This window comes from Hyla sarda, chromosome 9, assembly GCF_029499605.1.
Source record: "Hyla sarda isolate aHylSar1 chromosome 9, aHylSar1.hap1, whole genome shotgun sequence".
Taxonomy (NCBI): domain Eukaryota; kingdom Metazoa; phylum Chordata; class Amphibia; order Anura; family Hylidae; genus Hyla; species Hyla sarda.
This window is the reverse complement of record NC_079197.1, coordinates 167567209-167583231: the sequence shown is the minus strand read 5'-3', so window position 1 is coordinate 167583231 and position 16023 is coordinate 167567209. Positions and strand designations below refer to the sequence as shown.

Here is a 16023-nt window from a genome sequence, read left to right as displayed (position 1 = left end):
AACGTCCTCAGGGGAGTTTAGAGCATAAGGAGTATATCATAAAATACAGTATCAGGGTCTGTGATTTAACACACTTAATAAACCTGGAACCAAAGATATAACTCAAGCAAAGTGATACTCAAGATAAGTTATTGTGTACAAATGCATAGTTAACTCTTACTCATACTAATAAATATATTTTATTTATTAGTATGAGTAAGAGTTAACTATGCATTTGTACACAATAAGTTATCTTGAGTATCACTTTGCTTGAGTTATATCTTTGGTTCCAGGTGTAAGGGTGTTAAATTACAGACCCTGATACTGTATTTTATGATATACTCCTCATGCTCTAAACTCCCCTGAGGACATTGCAAAAAGAGGCAACAGAAACACGTTGGGAGATTTGGTCATCCCCCGGATGACTTAGGGAGCGATTTCTATTTGCTGCTGCTTTCCTAATGAAGGTCAAAATCCCTATATTACCCATAACACTTTCCTTTTTTTTTTTTTTTTTTTTTTTGGAGCTATCGCTACAGTCCGCAGTAATACATTCAATCTTGTGGATGGCAACAGTCATTCAATTGTTTAAATTAATCTGATCATCGCTTCAAAAAGTCGCAGTGTAAGCCTTAGAAGGGAACTGGGATCTAGGCTATTACCTTTTTGATTCCCAAAGGTTGTCCGGGCATGCTGGGAGTTGTGGTTTTGCAACAGCTGGAGGCATCCTGTTTGTAAGACAATGCTGTAAGCAGTGAATCAACGAGTGCATATTACTTCTGCCTTCTTATTTCCAAAACCAGGAAACCGGGCACATACTGGGAGAAAATACTCTTTATTTTTCAGAAAAAAGGGGCAAAATAAAATAATAATAAGTTGCTTGAGGTTTTTGGGGTGAAAGAAAACAATAAATGAGGGACATAATTTTTTCTTTGTAACATAGATGGGGAATAATCGAATATAGGAATCCTTATTTAGCCAACGTCTGTTAGCTGCTCGCTTGCCCCCTCATCAGATAGGGATGGGGAAGTACACTGTAATTTCATATAGTGGGCAGTGAATTCATAAATAGAAAGGGGGCGGTCAGGGGTTGCGAGACGCTGTGCTCCCCTCACTGCGGGAATCTCTTGTATTCTGGGAATTGCCATCTCGAGTCTGTGGTCTGTCCCAGGATCTCGGAGTCCAGCGTGAAGTGTCAGGAACGACCCCCTGTGAAAACACACAACAGCGTCAAGTTCTTTTAAGAGATTTGAGTCTATCCCTCGAATTTTAAAGGTGTTTTTTAGCCAAATCTAACTTATCCCCTATAGACCGTAGCTGTTGGCGGGTGGTCCCCCCATCTCAGGAACAGAACCCCGGTTTTCAGCAAAGAGTGCATTCCGTAGACGTCACGCACTCCATTCATTCCTACTCGAGACCCGAGTACAACACTCCTACATCTCCGGCGCTCCCATGAGAAGATGTGAATATTAAAGGGGTACTCCGGTGGAAATCAATTTTTTTTTTAAATCAACTGGTGCCAGAAAGTCAAACAGATTTGTAAATTATTTCTATTAAAAAAATATTAATCCTTTTCAGTACTTATCAGCTGCTGTATGCTCCAGAGGAAGTTGTGTAGTTCTTTCCAGTCTGACCACAGTGCTCTTTGCTGACACCTCTGTGCACGTCAGGAACTGTTCAGAGCAGGAGAGGTTTGCTATGGGGATTTGCTCCTGCTCTGGACAGTTCCTGACATGAACAGAGATGTCAGCAAAGAGCACTGTGGTCAGACAGAAAAGAACTTTCTCTGTAGTATACAGCAGCTGATAAGTACTGGAAGGATTAAGATTTTTAAATAGAAGTAATTTACAAATCTTTAACTTTCTGGCACCAGTTGATTTAAAATAAATTGTTTTCGACCGGAGTACCCCTTTAATATGGTGATATGTTAAACATTGTGGAGAATAATAGAAAAACATGGATGCTTTCTTTCCAGTCCCATGTCTACTGCAGTGTTTTCCAGCCAGCGTGCATCGAGCTATTGCAGAACTACAACTCCCAGCTGTCCGGGCATGCTGGGAGATGTAGTTTTGCAACAGCTGTAGGCACGCTGGCTGGGACACACTGATCTACTGACTTGTATTCAAGTGAATTAGCAAAGATGATATACCAGACACAGCCCAGCCTGACGCTTTTTATTTAACCTTTGCGACGTACCTGCTGATAAACCTCAAAGCGCTGAGCTCTGGCAGCTCCGTAACTTGAATGTGGAGGTTTTGCCCTGGACAAAAAATAATAATGTATGAGATGTGGTAGAAGAACAGCGAGCCCCGTCACTCGTTCATGCGCTTTCACTTACCTTCCTCCTGATACTGGCATAGACGCTTCCGCTACACTTCTCTGATCTTCATGCTGCTTCATGTCAGCCGAAAGTGCAGGACACTGGGAACACAAAGTAGGACGTGTTGGTAATCCACCATCTTTATCCACTTAAATACATTGTTTTCCACCAAAGTACCCCTTTACATTGGTGGAAAACAATTTATTTGAAATCAACTATTGCCAGAAAGTTATACAGATTTGTAAATAACTTATATTAAAAAATCTTAATCCTTCCAGTACTTATCAGCTGCTGCATGCGCCACAGGAAGTTCTTTTCTTTTTGAATATCCTTTCTGTCTGACCACAGTGCTCCTTACTGACACCTCTGTCCATGTCAGGAACTTTCCACAGCAGGAAAAGTTTGCTATGGGGATTTGCTCCTGCTCTGGAAAGTTCCTGACATCCCAGCTTGTCCTTACTGACAGTAGCGGGACACAAGCTGACAGTGGGAGGATTTTTCCTCCAGCTCTGAGCCCTGCGCTCACAGCTGTCAATCAAGGAAGTGTGTCCATGACATAGGTGATGATGCATGGACACAGCAGGACTAGTATGTGTCCAAGCAGGCTGGAGGAATGGAGCACCGATAACACTGATCAATGCTGCTCTATGGAGCAGCATTGTTCAGTGTTTGCAATCAAAAGATTACATGTCCCTATGGGGACTAAAAAATTGTGAAAAGAAATGAAAAAAGCAAAAAAATTTATCATGTGAATAAGGCCCTCCCCTAATTAAAGTTTGGTTTTCCTTTATGTTTTACGCCATTACTTCATTTAAAAAAATGGGAATTGCGTAAATTTTGATCACTTTATATACCAGAAAAAAATAAAATAAAAAGCAATCAAAGAGTCCCATCAAAATAAAAATGGTACCGATAGAAAATACAGATTACGCTCTCATACAGCCCCGTATACGAAAAAATAACTGTTCTGGTTAATTTTTCAAGTGGCAAAAAAAAAAAAAGAAAACTATAAAAATATCAAATAACCTTACCTCATTTCGGACATTGTGCGAAAGTGCTCGGCCCGCGGCAGAGAGCTGGTGAAGCGGCTGCAGTGTTTGACCTACTGGGACGAGTGAGGGCTGCGGAGCTGCAGATGACAGGGATCCAAATCCCATTATTGGGAGCTGGGTGTCCACCATTGAAAGAAGAACCTGACAAAGAAAATGGGTTCATCAAATAAGTGGTGAAAATGGAAAAGGCAAAAGCTTCAGCTCACCTGGTATCTAGTTTGCGCAGACCGTGCCCCAGATATACAACCAAACAACAAGAAAGAGTCCCAACACTTTAGGATGCAAATAAAATCCTAGAAAACGATTTCACAGCAAGATGCAAAGTACAGAACAGTGAAGCAAAGGGATAACAAAGCCAGAAAAAAAATTATACGTAGGGCAAAATGGAAAAAATATGGGATTGCAATTCCAATTATACTAAATTTGGATAATTTTTTTAGCTCGAAAAAAAAAACAAAAACAAAAAAAAACACAACTCAGAGACCACTAGGAGGCGCTGACACAAGGCAAAAAAGAAGCCTTTTCCCAGCAGGATATACCCGACCACAGGCACAGAGCTAATCAGTTGTGTCACAAAGCAGTAGGAGAAGCCAATGTTCCAAGGACACCAGAAAATAACGGGAAAGAGACAATCTGACCAGGAACCGTAAATGGGTGGGTGCTGTATCCCCCAATGAAGGCTATGAGAAAGAGATTTTACGGGGAGTACAAAAAAAAAATCTTTTCTCGGTCACCTCATTGGGGAACACAGAGACCATGGGACGTTCCAAAGCAGTCCCTTGGGTGGGAAAAACAACCGCCAGAGAAGGGAAGGTCAGGCTAGAGACTGAGCAATAACCAGTCGCCCAAGAAAGTGGACGAGGCCAAGAGGAAACTGGAACTCGGCAACCAACCATCCGGAAGCCCCGTAAAACATGAGGGGCGAGGCAGGACCCAAAAGGAAGGAACTGTGCTGAGACTGGGGTCCAACAGCCAACTAAATAAGACAACAAATGGTCACCCTGGAGGCCTGCCGGGCCAAACCCCGCCTGACAGGAGAGCAGAAAACACCTCTGATGAAAAGACATAATACTCAGGACCACCGAGGCCTGGCCCAAAGACGAAAGAGAAATAAGAGAACCCCTAATGCAGATATTTGTCTAAGCAAAGCAAACATGGCGAGGAAATGCCACTTCCAGAAGAGAAACATGCCGGGGAGGCATGAAGGGAGAGTCCTGAAAGGAGGCCAACCGCAACCGTAGGACAGAGGCTGAGGAGAGAAAATGACAATAGAAAAGCAGCTGAGCACGCTCAGCGAGAAGTCAAGACTCAGAAGGTGGATACCAGAGCCGCTAGAATGGGACGAAGAGAGAAATAAAGCAAAACTCATGTACAGTCCCGAGCGCATTAAGAAACCGGCCAGGAAGGCGGCTAGGGCAAGCTGCACCCGCCGACCACCCGAACCGAGTGCTCCAGACTCAATTCCTCAATCCTAAAACCACCCCGCGAAAAACTGGGTGGAAGATAACCCAAGAGTACGCCGCATAGCCAAGAGAGTGGGAAATAACATGCCAGACTGGGCAACCAGGACAACCGGAAGCCCCTATCCCAAGACCCTACTATGCGGGTCCCTCCCACTCCGGAGGGAGAAGGAGGAACGCAAACAGTCCGGAGGGAAGGAGCAGAGCTATCCACAACGCCGGAGTTGCCGCCCAGAGAAAAGGAGGATCCCAGATCCATGAAGAAACGGAGCGACCCTGGAGTCCCAAACCAAGAGAGGCAGAGAACCTCAAGGCCACCATGAAGAGAGCCCAAGGCAATGAGAGCCAAAAAGGTCAAAATACTGAGGGAGAGGGACCAGAATGACTCTGGGGCTGCCAGGGAAGGGTGACATACCCTAGGAAAGAACAGCGGCCATGAGAAAAAGGCACCTCAACCCCTATGGGCCAGCATGCCACCCGGCACTCGCACACACAAGAGACTAGGATATAAACAAGGCCAATCAGGGCATTCCAATGGCGGGACAGGCTGGATGACCAAGAGTGTAACATCCCAGAATGACAGTCGCCGAGAGCAAGACAGAGGGGACCCAGCAAGATGTCAACCTAACCGAAGCAACAAGGTGAGGTAAAGAAGACATGACCAGGGCAAGCACAGTACAATTGACATACTCCAAAAAGGAGGAGGGACTTGCCACAGTCTAGATTGTCGAGGAGCCCCAGGGAGCCAGAGGCAACCTGAACAAAAAGGCCATAAGTGGAAGACCTAGAGACACTAAGCAGAAAGATCGCTGAGAGTACGAGCAGAGAACAAAAGAGCCTCCACATCCAGAAGGAAGAACAAGGACCACCAGGATGACTTCCACGCTAGACGTACCCAGACAGGGAGAGAGGGCAGCGCGAGGGGCTGGAGAAGCCAGGGTATGGACCTGGCAAGAACCGAGAGAACCCTGCCCAGAGGAAGAGGGGAGAAAACAGGAACTGCCCAGGCAGGACCAACAAGTGCCCCAAAGAGGGTCAATGAGAAAGCTTGGATGGCAAAAGCTGCAACTACACCATATCCAGCAGAACTCCACCAAAAAGGGAGAACGAGGGCAGGAGCAAAATAAAGAAACCCTCTGATACTGGGAGGTCAGAGGGCAACGGTTGCTGCAAGAGCAGGAACCGTACAAGGGCCATACAACCCCTAGAAGAAAGGGAGGCGCGAAGGCTGAATCTCGATAGTAGACACCCACTAAGCTACACCCAAGCCAGTAGCAAAAGGGTTCAACGAGATGGCTGAGCCAGTCACAGGAGGACGTACAGAAAACTGACAGCACTCCGCCTAAAAGAGGAGGGGAAATTCAAAGACCGCCCGCGAAATAGCAGAAACCTAAGAAACTCCACCCAACTCCAGGGGGGGAGGGGGCGCCAAGACGGTATGAGCAATGAGAAGCATCCCATAGGAGGCAATAGTAGTGCATTGCCAGACCACTAATACCACCCATCCATAGTAGGAAAAATGAGCCGGATAAAGTAGGCTAGGCCTACCTAGCCCACTAAAGCGCCACCCCTAGAATGGGTAATGTAAACGTGCCAGAATTGGAACAACTAAACCTTGACACGAATGTACCTCAGCAATGGCAGGAACACTGCAAACCACTCCACCCAAATGGAGGGAAAAGAAACTGCTGTACTGATTAGAGCAGGGTCCCCGCCACTGACCCTGTGCTGTGTAAACTACAGCAGGTAACACGTGAACCAGTAGCACTGGAAGGCCAATGATACTCCCCCCATTTCAGAGAGTGCCCTAGTAATAAGAAAGGTCACCCACTGAATCCCTCGTACTAGAAGCCGATCCTACCGCAAACCAATGGGACATAACCCATGTAAGCGGATGCTGCTGCCATAGAAGGTCCATTGCACCTGCAGGGACACAATGTTTGGTTGTCTCCCACCGGAGGCAGGGTCCAGAATTCAGCCACAGATGTGGTGGAAAGCACGTTCCCTGGACGTTGGGGAAACCTGGGTGCATGGAGGGACACCCTCCTGACAACATCCGCATGCCGTGGTGCAAAAGGACTGAAGCCGTGGATGCAGCAGATATCACATCCTCCATGGGCATTGCAGAGGGTTTAAGAACAACAGTCTGATATATAGCAGGGATTGGAAGCGGCAATCGCGGATGCGGCAGACGTCGCAACCTCTAAAGGAGGGTGTAGAGGGTCCATGGTACAAAGGTTAACTCTCACTCACAGTGGAGTACCAGAATAGTAGCTGCGGTAGACGACCCAACCACTATGGATGATGTAGAGGGTCCATGGTACATCGGTCAACTCTCACTCACAGTGGGAGTACCGGAATAGCAGCTGCGGCAGACAGCACGTCCTCCAAGGGCGTTGAAGAGGACCACGACCACCGACGAGGAGTTCGCAGAGAGTCCATTGCCCACACAGGGGTACCCCCGTCAGTACCTTCACCCAGGAAGTGGAACAATGGGACTGCCGTCGCAGATGCAGCGGACGCAGTAAGGGTGGCCGGTGGAGAAGGGAACAGGCTTAATTTTACTCCCTGTGCAAACATGCAGAGAACATCCATGCTGATGTTGTCCTTGGTGGGATCTAAACCACAGACCCAACAGAGCCACCGTGCAGCCCCTGGCGAGCAATGCAGGTTACTGTCCCAAAGTCTGAACCTTCGTTAAAACTGCATACTAGTGATCGACCGATATCGATTTTTTTTAGGGCCGATACCTGATAACTTATACCGATATTCCGGTATATGGACGCATGCCGCAGGGGGTCCCGACACCACTGCTACACTGTCCAGCCACGCCGGACCGCTGACTAAAGAAAGTCCAGCCTGCAAGGTAACAGCATGTGGCCAGCTTACGGAGCCTAGCTGCAATCAGACAGATGCGGCAAGAGCAGGGAAAGGAGGAATTGCCGGAGGGGATAAAGCTGGCTGCAAAAAAAGTGTGGCAAGGGGATATTGGCCGGGGTGGGGGGAATGATGGACAGTCCACTAGGCTGTGCCCTCCATGTGGCGCCGGAGGCCATGAGGGGACCGGACAGCACAGCAACGTGCAATGGCGGTGCACTATGGAGAAGGGGGACCCCCTGGGATGAGTACAAGGGAGAGGGGGAAGGGAGAGAGAGGAGGGAGGAGGGGGCTGTGAGGATGAAGTTCATACTCACCCACGGACTCCATCTTCCTATACTATTCTAGAAGTCTTCAGTCAGCTAAAGGCCACACTGCATCACGTCAAGCTGGCAAAGCAAGTGGGGGACCCGGACCCAGGGTACTACTGCCAGGCGCTGGCGAGAAGGGGTTGACGGCCCATTCTTCTATGCACATGATGTGGGCGATCAGGTAGCGTCATGCTCCTGTTGCCCAACCTAGAAAAATAACAAAAGGGAAAAAAAAAAAAAAACAGACATCCCTAGCTAGAAAATAAACAGAAAAGACCAGGTCTAGAGAACTCCAGACCTGTGGCTGCCTCCTACTGACACTAAGCTAAAACAGATTAGCTCTGTGCCTGTGGGCGGGTATATCCTGCTGGGAGGGGCCGACTATTTTGCCTAGTGTCAGCCTTCTAGTGGCAGCAGCATAATACACATGTGGTCTCTGTGTCCCCCACTGAGGCGACCGAGAAAAATATATTTTCAGTGTTCTGACCCTTATAACCTTTTTAAATACATTGCATAGATCTATGTTATCTGCGCTCCATTGCTACAACCTGCCAAAGGCAAGCTGCAGCAATCACTTAGCCAGGGACAGGTAAAAACCCTAAGCAATCCATCGGAACCCTGCAATTACATGCAGACACCAGGGTTTACTGGCATTTAATGTTTAAATTACATGATCACTATTGATCACAGGATTCCACCATTTAAATGACGGAAACGGTAGCAATCTCTGATGTCTATAATTACCGGCAGACATCAGCTGCTGATAGCAGTGGTTTTAACATGGACCCGCATCATGTTTCCCTCACCGAGTCGGGAAGTGGTAATTAAGTTGTCACAACTATGTATATGCATCTAAACTAGAAATCATGACAGGATAAATCTGCACCAGGCTGAAGTCAACTTAAAGTGTAGCTGTGGTCAACAAAAACTTTTTATATAATGTAGATAATACTATTATATGTATATATTTGTAATATACATTGGTTAAAAAATTTGTATATTTTTGGGTACCAAAATGCTGTCCCTGCAGCTATTGTCTGTGTGTCTCTGAGTCCAAAAACAGGAAGTGAGGGTAGGAAGTGAGGATCTGTGCAGACACCTGGCTTGTCATTCATCCTGATGTATAAGCCAGGAGAATGTTATACCTTCCGTTCACCAGAGACCGCGCCAGACATATGGTCCATCCAGGATGTAGGTCATCTGGTGGGGCTTGTCCTCGGTGCACAGAGCCCCGCTTGTCCTCGGTGCACAGAGCCCCGCTTGTCCTCGGTGCACAGAGCCCCGCTTGTCCTCGGTGCACAGAGCCCCGCTTGTCCTCGGTGCACAGAGCCCCGCTTGTCCTCGGTGCACAGAGCCCCGCTAGTCCTCGGTGCACAGAGCCCCGCTAGTCCTCGGTGCACAGAGCCCCGCTAGTCCTCGGTGCACAGAGCCCCGCTTGTCCTCGGTGTACAGAGCCCCGCTTGTCCTCAGTGTACAGAGCCCCGCTTGTCCTCAGTGTACAGAGCCCCGCTTGTCCTCAGTGTACAGAGCCCCGCTTGTCCTCAGTGTACAGAGCCCCGCTTGTCCTCAGTGTACAGAGCCCCGCTTGTCCTCAGTGTACAGAGCCCCGCTTGTCCTCAGTGTACAGAGCCCCGCTTGTCCTCAGTGTACAGAGCCCCGCTTGTCCTCAGTGTACAGAGCCCCGCTTGTCCTCAGTGTACAGAGCCCCGCTTGTCCTCAGTGTACAGAGCCCCGCTTGTCCTCTGTACACTGAGGACAAGGGGGGCTCTGTACACCGAGGACAAGCGGGGCTCTGTACACCGAGCCCAGCTTGTCCTCAGTGCAGAGCCCCGCTTGTCCTCAGTGCACAGAGCCCCGCTTGTCCTCAGTGCACAGAGCCCCGCTTGTCCTCAGTGCACAGAGCCCCGCTTGTCCTCAGTGCACAGAGCCCCGCTTGTCCTCAGTGCACAGAGCCCCGCTTGTCCTCAGTGCACAGAGCCCCGCTTGTCCTCAGTGCACAGAGCCCCGCTTGTCCTCAGTGCACAGAGCCCCGCTTGTCCTCAGTGCACAGAGCCCCGCTTGTCCTCAGTGCACAGAGCCCCGCTTGTCCTCAGTGCACAGAGCCCCGCTTGTCCTCAGTGCACAGAGCCCCGCTTGTCCTCAGTGCACAGAGCCCCGCTTGTCCTCAGTGCACAGAGCCCCGCTTGTCCTCAGTGCACAGAGCCCCGCTTGTCCTCAGTGCACAGAGCCCCGCTTGTCCTCAGTGCACAGAGCCCCGCTTGTCCTCAGTGCACAGAGCCCCGCTTGTCCTCAGTGCACAGAGCCCTGCTTGTCCTCAGTGCACAGAGCCCTGCTTGTCCACCCTCATAGAGACACACCGGCAATAGCTGCAGGGACAAAATTATACACATTTTTTAACCAATGTTTATTACAAATATGGTAATAATGGTATTATCTAAATTATATAAAAAGTTTTTGTTGACGACAGGTGCACAATTTTTGCAGCCTACCTTCCGTTTACCAGAGACAGCGCCAGACATATGGTCCATCCAGGATGTAGGTCATTTGGTGTGGCTTCACCAGATGGGGAAAAAAAACAATCATGCAGTGTTTGCTTGACCTGACGGAAAGTATGCCGGATCACCGGACATTTTAGATCTTAGATGTACTTAAAAAGTAAAGAGCATTTGTAGTAAGTGTACTGGTGGCAAAGGTCACATTTTGGAGCACTGAAGGGACCTGCATGGCAAATTTCAGCTTTGCTAAATTCCCTCTATGTGTGAATAGACGGGAAGATCATCGCAATACTGTGCACAATGGCTTCAGGGTGTACTCACCTGCTGGGTGGGAGCGGTTGTGAGGTATCCGCTCTGTCCAGCATGATGAAGAGTAGTAGAGTAGTAATCGGATGCAGACGCCATATCCTGCCTGACCTGAGGGGAATAGTAATTGTTATGAGAAGATTGTAACTTTTCCACCACCATGACAGAAAGCAGTATAAATGCCAGGAACAAGTCATCTACTCAGGAGCTCCCAGGTCTGATGAGATTAATATACAGGACACCCTGAACATGGCGGACAGAGGTCCATGGCAACATGAACATAAGGAAACATCCGCCAGTTCAGTCTATGAAACAGTCCGGCTTAAATGCAGCCAAAACTAATTCCACAGGATAGGGGATAAGTAGCAGATCATTGGGGGGGGGGGGGTCTGACTGTTGGGACACCCCACAATCTTTGAAACGAGACCCAGGCTCTCAGTGAGGAGCGTGCACGGAATGCGCTCCATTAATTATTATGGGAGCGTGTGTAAATAAACACATTACGTTGGCAGAAGAGTCCAGTGAACGCCGGAATTCTTTTTCTTTCCAAGTTTACAGCTTTCCACATGCACCACACTGGGATCGAGTACCGACCCTTCCAATATTTTTTGTTTCCCAACCAGGGTGCCTCCAGCTGTTGCAAAACTACAACTCCCAGCATGCCCGGACAGCCGTTGGCTGTCCGGGCATGCTGGGAGTTGTAGTTTTGCAACAGCTGGAGGCGCCCTGGTTGGGAAACACTGCCCTATCCTGTGGATAGGGGATTAGTTTTGGCTGAAGTTCTCCTTTCATGGAGTTGATCATTCTCAAAATGAAGACCCTGCAGCCATCAGTATACTTTATTGTATCAGGTGATTTAAATATCTAGTCATAGACCAGTGTTTTCCAAACGGTGTTCCTCCAGCTGATGCAAAACTACAACTTCCAGCATGCCCGGACAGCCATGAACGCAGGGCTGAGCATGCACGTGTAAGGATGGATGGCAGAAGATAGTTTACAGTAGAGTTTCTCAACTAGTGTGCCTCCAGCTGTTGCACAACTACAACTTCCAACTTAGGGTGGGTTCACACTACGTTTTCTCCCATACGGCAGGGGGGAGCTAAAACCTCGCGCTCCCATATGCCACCGTATGCGCTCCCGTATGTCATTCATTTCAATGAGCCGCCCGGAGTGAAACGTTCGGTCGGCTCATTTTTGCGCCGTATGCGCTTTTACAACCGGACCTAAAACTGTGGTCAACCGCGGTTTGAGGTCCGGTCGTAAAAGCGCATACGGCGCAAAAATGAGCCGACCGGACCGAACGTTTCACTCCGTCCGGCTCATTGAAATGAATGACATACGGGAGCGCATACGAAGGCATACGGGAGCGCGAGGTTTTAGCTCCCCCCTGCCGTATGCGCTCCCGTATGGGGAAAAACGTAGTGTGAACCCAGCCTTAGGCTGTCCAGACACGCTGGGAATTGGGGTTCTGCAACAGCTGGAGGCACCCTGGTTGGGAAGCACTGGGTAAGAGGAAGGTATATTGCCTAATGCCCCCTCTGCTCTACAAGACAGGACGCACAGGATGATCTCAAGCATACCTGCAACATCTGCTGTTGTTGGTCAGTACTGACTTGTGCTGGGCAGTAATGGCCGCTGTAGAGGAACGTGGGTGCCTGGTACAGTAAGCTGCCTGCAGGCATTTTGCTCAAGTCGTTGAACTCCAAGTACTGGCCTTTAAGGGCGATGCCAGAGAGAAGAGCGGATGTCGGCAGCAGAGCAGGAGCTGAACCTGGAGACGGAGCAGCATGCAGGTACAGAGGCTGGGATCTGTCAGAATGGAAGACACCGTTTAATCTCACAAGGCAGAAATAATAGCAGAGGACAGAGCGGCAAAAGGAAAAAGATGTCTGGTCAGGAAAGTCTCTGACCTGTAGGGCTGCAGAGAAGGGGTCCCAGGTCTGTACCCACTGCCCGTGCTTGTGACATGGACATCCACCTGACACAGAATACAAGCAATGGAAATGATAAATCCATATTACAGAAAACCAATTCAGCTGATAACTGTGAGCGCCGCAATCTTCTCAGTGATGAGTGCAGTTAATGTTCTTAGTACCTGGTAGTATTGGTTTGGATACACTCTCTGACTTCGGTCATCTGCAAACAAACAGAAAAAAAAATTATTTATATAAAAATATATAAAAAATAAAAATGTACATATAATATAATAAGCTGTAGTTATTCCTATACAGAGCGTTATGTAACCAGGGTGCTTGCAGCTGTTGCAAAACTACAACTCCCAGCATGCCCGGACAGCCTTTGGCTGTCCGGGCATGCTAGGAGTTGTGGTTTTGCAACAGCTGGAGGCACCCTGGTTGGTAAACACTGCTATACAGTATTCACAGACTGCAGGGTTGCAGTCTGCCCCGGCCGCTCTGACATTGCAGGGGAAGCTCATTGAAAATGACCTGAAAATGTATAAAAAAATATATATAAATTTAAAAAAAATTAATAAATAAAATAAAAAAGGATAGTACCTATAGTATTGAAGGTGCAAAACATCTACAAGATGCAGACAATGGTTCACTACAACCAGTGGAATCTCAACCAGGGTGCCTCCAGCTGTTGCAAAACTACAACTCCCAGCTGTCTGGGCATGCTGAGAGTTGTAGTTTTGCAACAGGCACGTTGGTCGGCAAACACGGCTATAAAAGTTCTATGTGGTCACATTGTCGAGGCCAATTCAAGCTTCAGCTGTGGGCACTGAGTGATCTTCAGAGTGGAAGCATTTAAAGTTAAAGTGGTACTCCGGTGGAAAACATTATTATTATTATTATTTAAATCAACTGGTGCCAGAAAGTTAAACAGATTTGTAAATGACTTCTATATAAAAAATCTTTACCCTTCCTGTACTTTTTAGCAGCTGTATGCTACAGAGGAAATTCTTTTCTTTTTTTTGTCTTGTCCACAGTGCTCTCTGCTGACACCTCTATCCGTATCAGGAACTGACCAGAGCAGGAGAAAATCCCCATTGCAAACCTATGCTGCTCTGGACAGTTCCTGACACGGACAGAGGTGTCAGCAGAGAGCACTGTGGACAAGACAAAAAAGAGAAGAATTTCCTCTGTAGCATACAGCTGCTAAAAAGTACTAGAAGGGTAAAGAATGGTAGAATCTGTTTAACTTTTTGGCACCAGTTCATTAAAAAAAATAATAAAAAAAAAAGTTTTCCACAGGAGTACCCCTTTAACACTTTTTGGTACTTCAAGTTTTTGACCAGAGTTTTGCTTTAAAGGAGATCTGCAGTGTTAGACACTTATCCCCTTTCTGCAGGATCAGAATAAGTGTCTGATCGCGGGGGGGGGGGGGGGGGTGTCCGTCTGCTGGCCCCCCCCTGATCTCCCATACGGGAACCCCGCTCTGCCGCTATGGGAGAGGGGGGGATGCACAAATGCTGCATCTCTCCTAGAGAGGACGGAGTCATGCTGCAGCCCACACGCCTCCGTACAGGAGACCGCGGGGGTCCCAGCGTTCGGACCCCCCGATCAGACACTTATCCCCTATACTGCGGATAGGTGTCTCACACTGCAGATCTCCTTTAAGTTACCTTTCTTTTATTGGTTTTGTATATAACAATTTACATGACTGGCTGTCGGAAATCTCTACGTTGAAGTACCTGGCAGTTGCGATCTGGTTCCCTCTGGGTGGGCAGGTGACAAGTTGAGCTGTCGAGGGTCCATGTGGGGTTCAACCGTAGCCAAGCTGGGAGGGAGATCCCAGGACTGTGTTGAGGAGCCTGTCTAATAGTGAATATGAATGGAGGCAAAGTACAAATTGACAACATAAAAACAAAGGAGAGGTAAAGGGATAGCACTGCAGGCAAGAGCGGCAGCAAGTGTTCTTACCACGCAGGGAGGCTGGCTTGCTGTGCCTTGTGCGTCTCTGCCCTGCTTGGTGCCATCAGAGGAAACACACGGCCCCTTTATAAAAATACAAACAATTAGCAAAACAAGACCAAAAAGTGAAGGAAAATAAGATAAAAGAACAACCTAACGCTGAGTAAAAGTAAATAGTTAGGTCGGGTTCACATGGCCGAAAATGTGCACAATGTCCGCTCGGATGGACATTACACACATTTGTACGATCCGGCAGGCACTAGGACCGATCGGAATTGCGCTGTCTCATAGACGGCAATGCATTTCTGAGCAGAAGCCGCAAAAAGAATAATTTATATAGGGCACACAGAATCCGCAGAACTATACACTCAAATTAGTCCCTGTGGACATGGGGGCCCACAATGTAACCCTATCAGTATGTTTTAAAGTGTGGGAGGAAACCCATGCAAACATGGAGAGAACATACAAACTCTTTGCAGCAAACTCGCCACGTCTATCCTTTCTACGGACACCAGAACTTGGATTTTCCTCGTGTGCACAGTGCAGCAGAATCCCATTGAAAACTATGGGACTGCAGAATGTCCGTGCGGGATTCTGCACAGACATTCCACCGTGTGAACATAGCCTTAAGGCAGTGGTCCCCAACCAGGGTGCCTCCGGCTGTTGCACAACTACATCTCCCAGCATGCCCGGACATTTACACACGTGGCGATACCAAATATGTGTATTTTTTCATGTTTGTAGTGTTTTATTTACAAAATGGAAAAGGGGGGTGATTTGAATTTTTATTAGGGGAGGATTTTTTTTTTTATATTTTTAAACATCTCCCGGTCATGACGTGGACCCGACCCATGACTTACAATGTATGCCATGAGTTGGGAAGGGTTTAAAGGGGTACTCCGGCGCTTAGCCATCTTATCCCCTATCCCAAGGATAGGGGATAAGATGCCTGATAGTGGGGGTCCCGCCGTCACGCCCCCTCCCATAGGCTTGCATTGAGGGAGGCGGAGCGTGACAGCAAGGCTCCGCCCGTGTGACGTCTGGCCCCATGATCGACAGTAATCAGACCCGGAGTGAACACGCTCCGGGGACTAATTATAAACGTGGTGCGGCGTGCAAGATCACGGGGGTCCCCAGCGGCGGGACCCCCGCGATAAGGCATCTTATCCCCTATCCTTTGGATAGGGGATAAGATGTCTAAGCGCCAGAGTACCCCTGTAAAATTATGAACATAAATAGGTTTCAAATGTAATAGAAAAAACGGCCACTAGGTGGCTCTGTGCTGTTCCCTGTCACAATGAATACAGTGAGTTTGGTCTCCTCCCAACCTGGCAGGAGACCGAACTAA

The 16023-nt window shown here is 48.2% G+C and overlaps 1 protein-coding gene across 2 annotated transcripts in view; it reads right to left on the bottom strand.

Annotated features, from left to right (window-relative positions):
- Positions 1–801: 801 nt before the first annotated feature.
- The window catches only part of PRRC2A (proline rich coiled-coil 2A), an 85466-nt gene continuing 70244 nt past the window's right edge, over positions 802–16023 (bottom strand). For both annotated transcript variants that reach the window (XM_056541040.1, XM_056541041.1), the window contains 10 exons: positions 14685–14759; positions 14456–14579; positions 12896–12936; positions 12711–12778; positions 12381–12609; positions 10816–10911; positions 3331–3492; positions 2318–2400; positions 2176–2239; positions 802–1188 (listed from right to left, as the gene is read on the bottom strand). In XM_056541040.1, the coding sequence (XP_056397015.1) occupies positions 1063–1188; positions 2176–2239; positions 2318–2400; positions 3331–3492; positions 10816–10911; positions 12381–12609; positions 12711–12778; positions 12896–12936; positions 14456–14579; positions 14685–14759 (1068 nt within the window). In that variant the 3' untranslated portion in view covers positions 802–1062. The remainder of the gene's footprint in view (positions 1189–2175; positions 2240–2317; positions 2401–3330; positions 3493–10815; positions 10912–12380; positions 12610–12710; positions 12779–12895; positions 12937–14455; positions 14580–14684; positions 14760–16023) is intronic.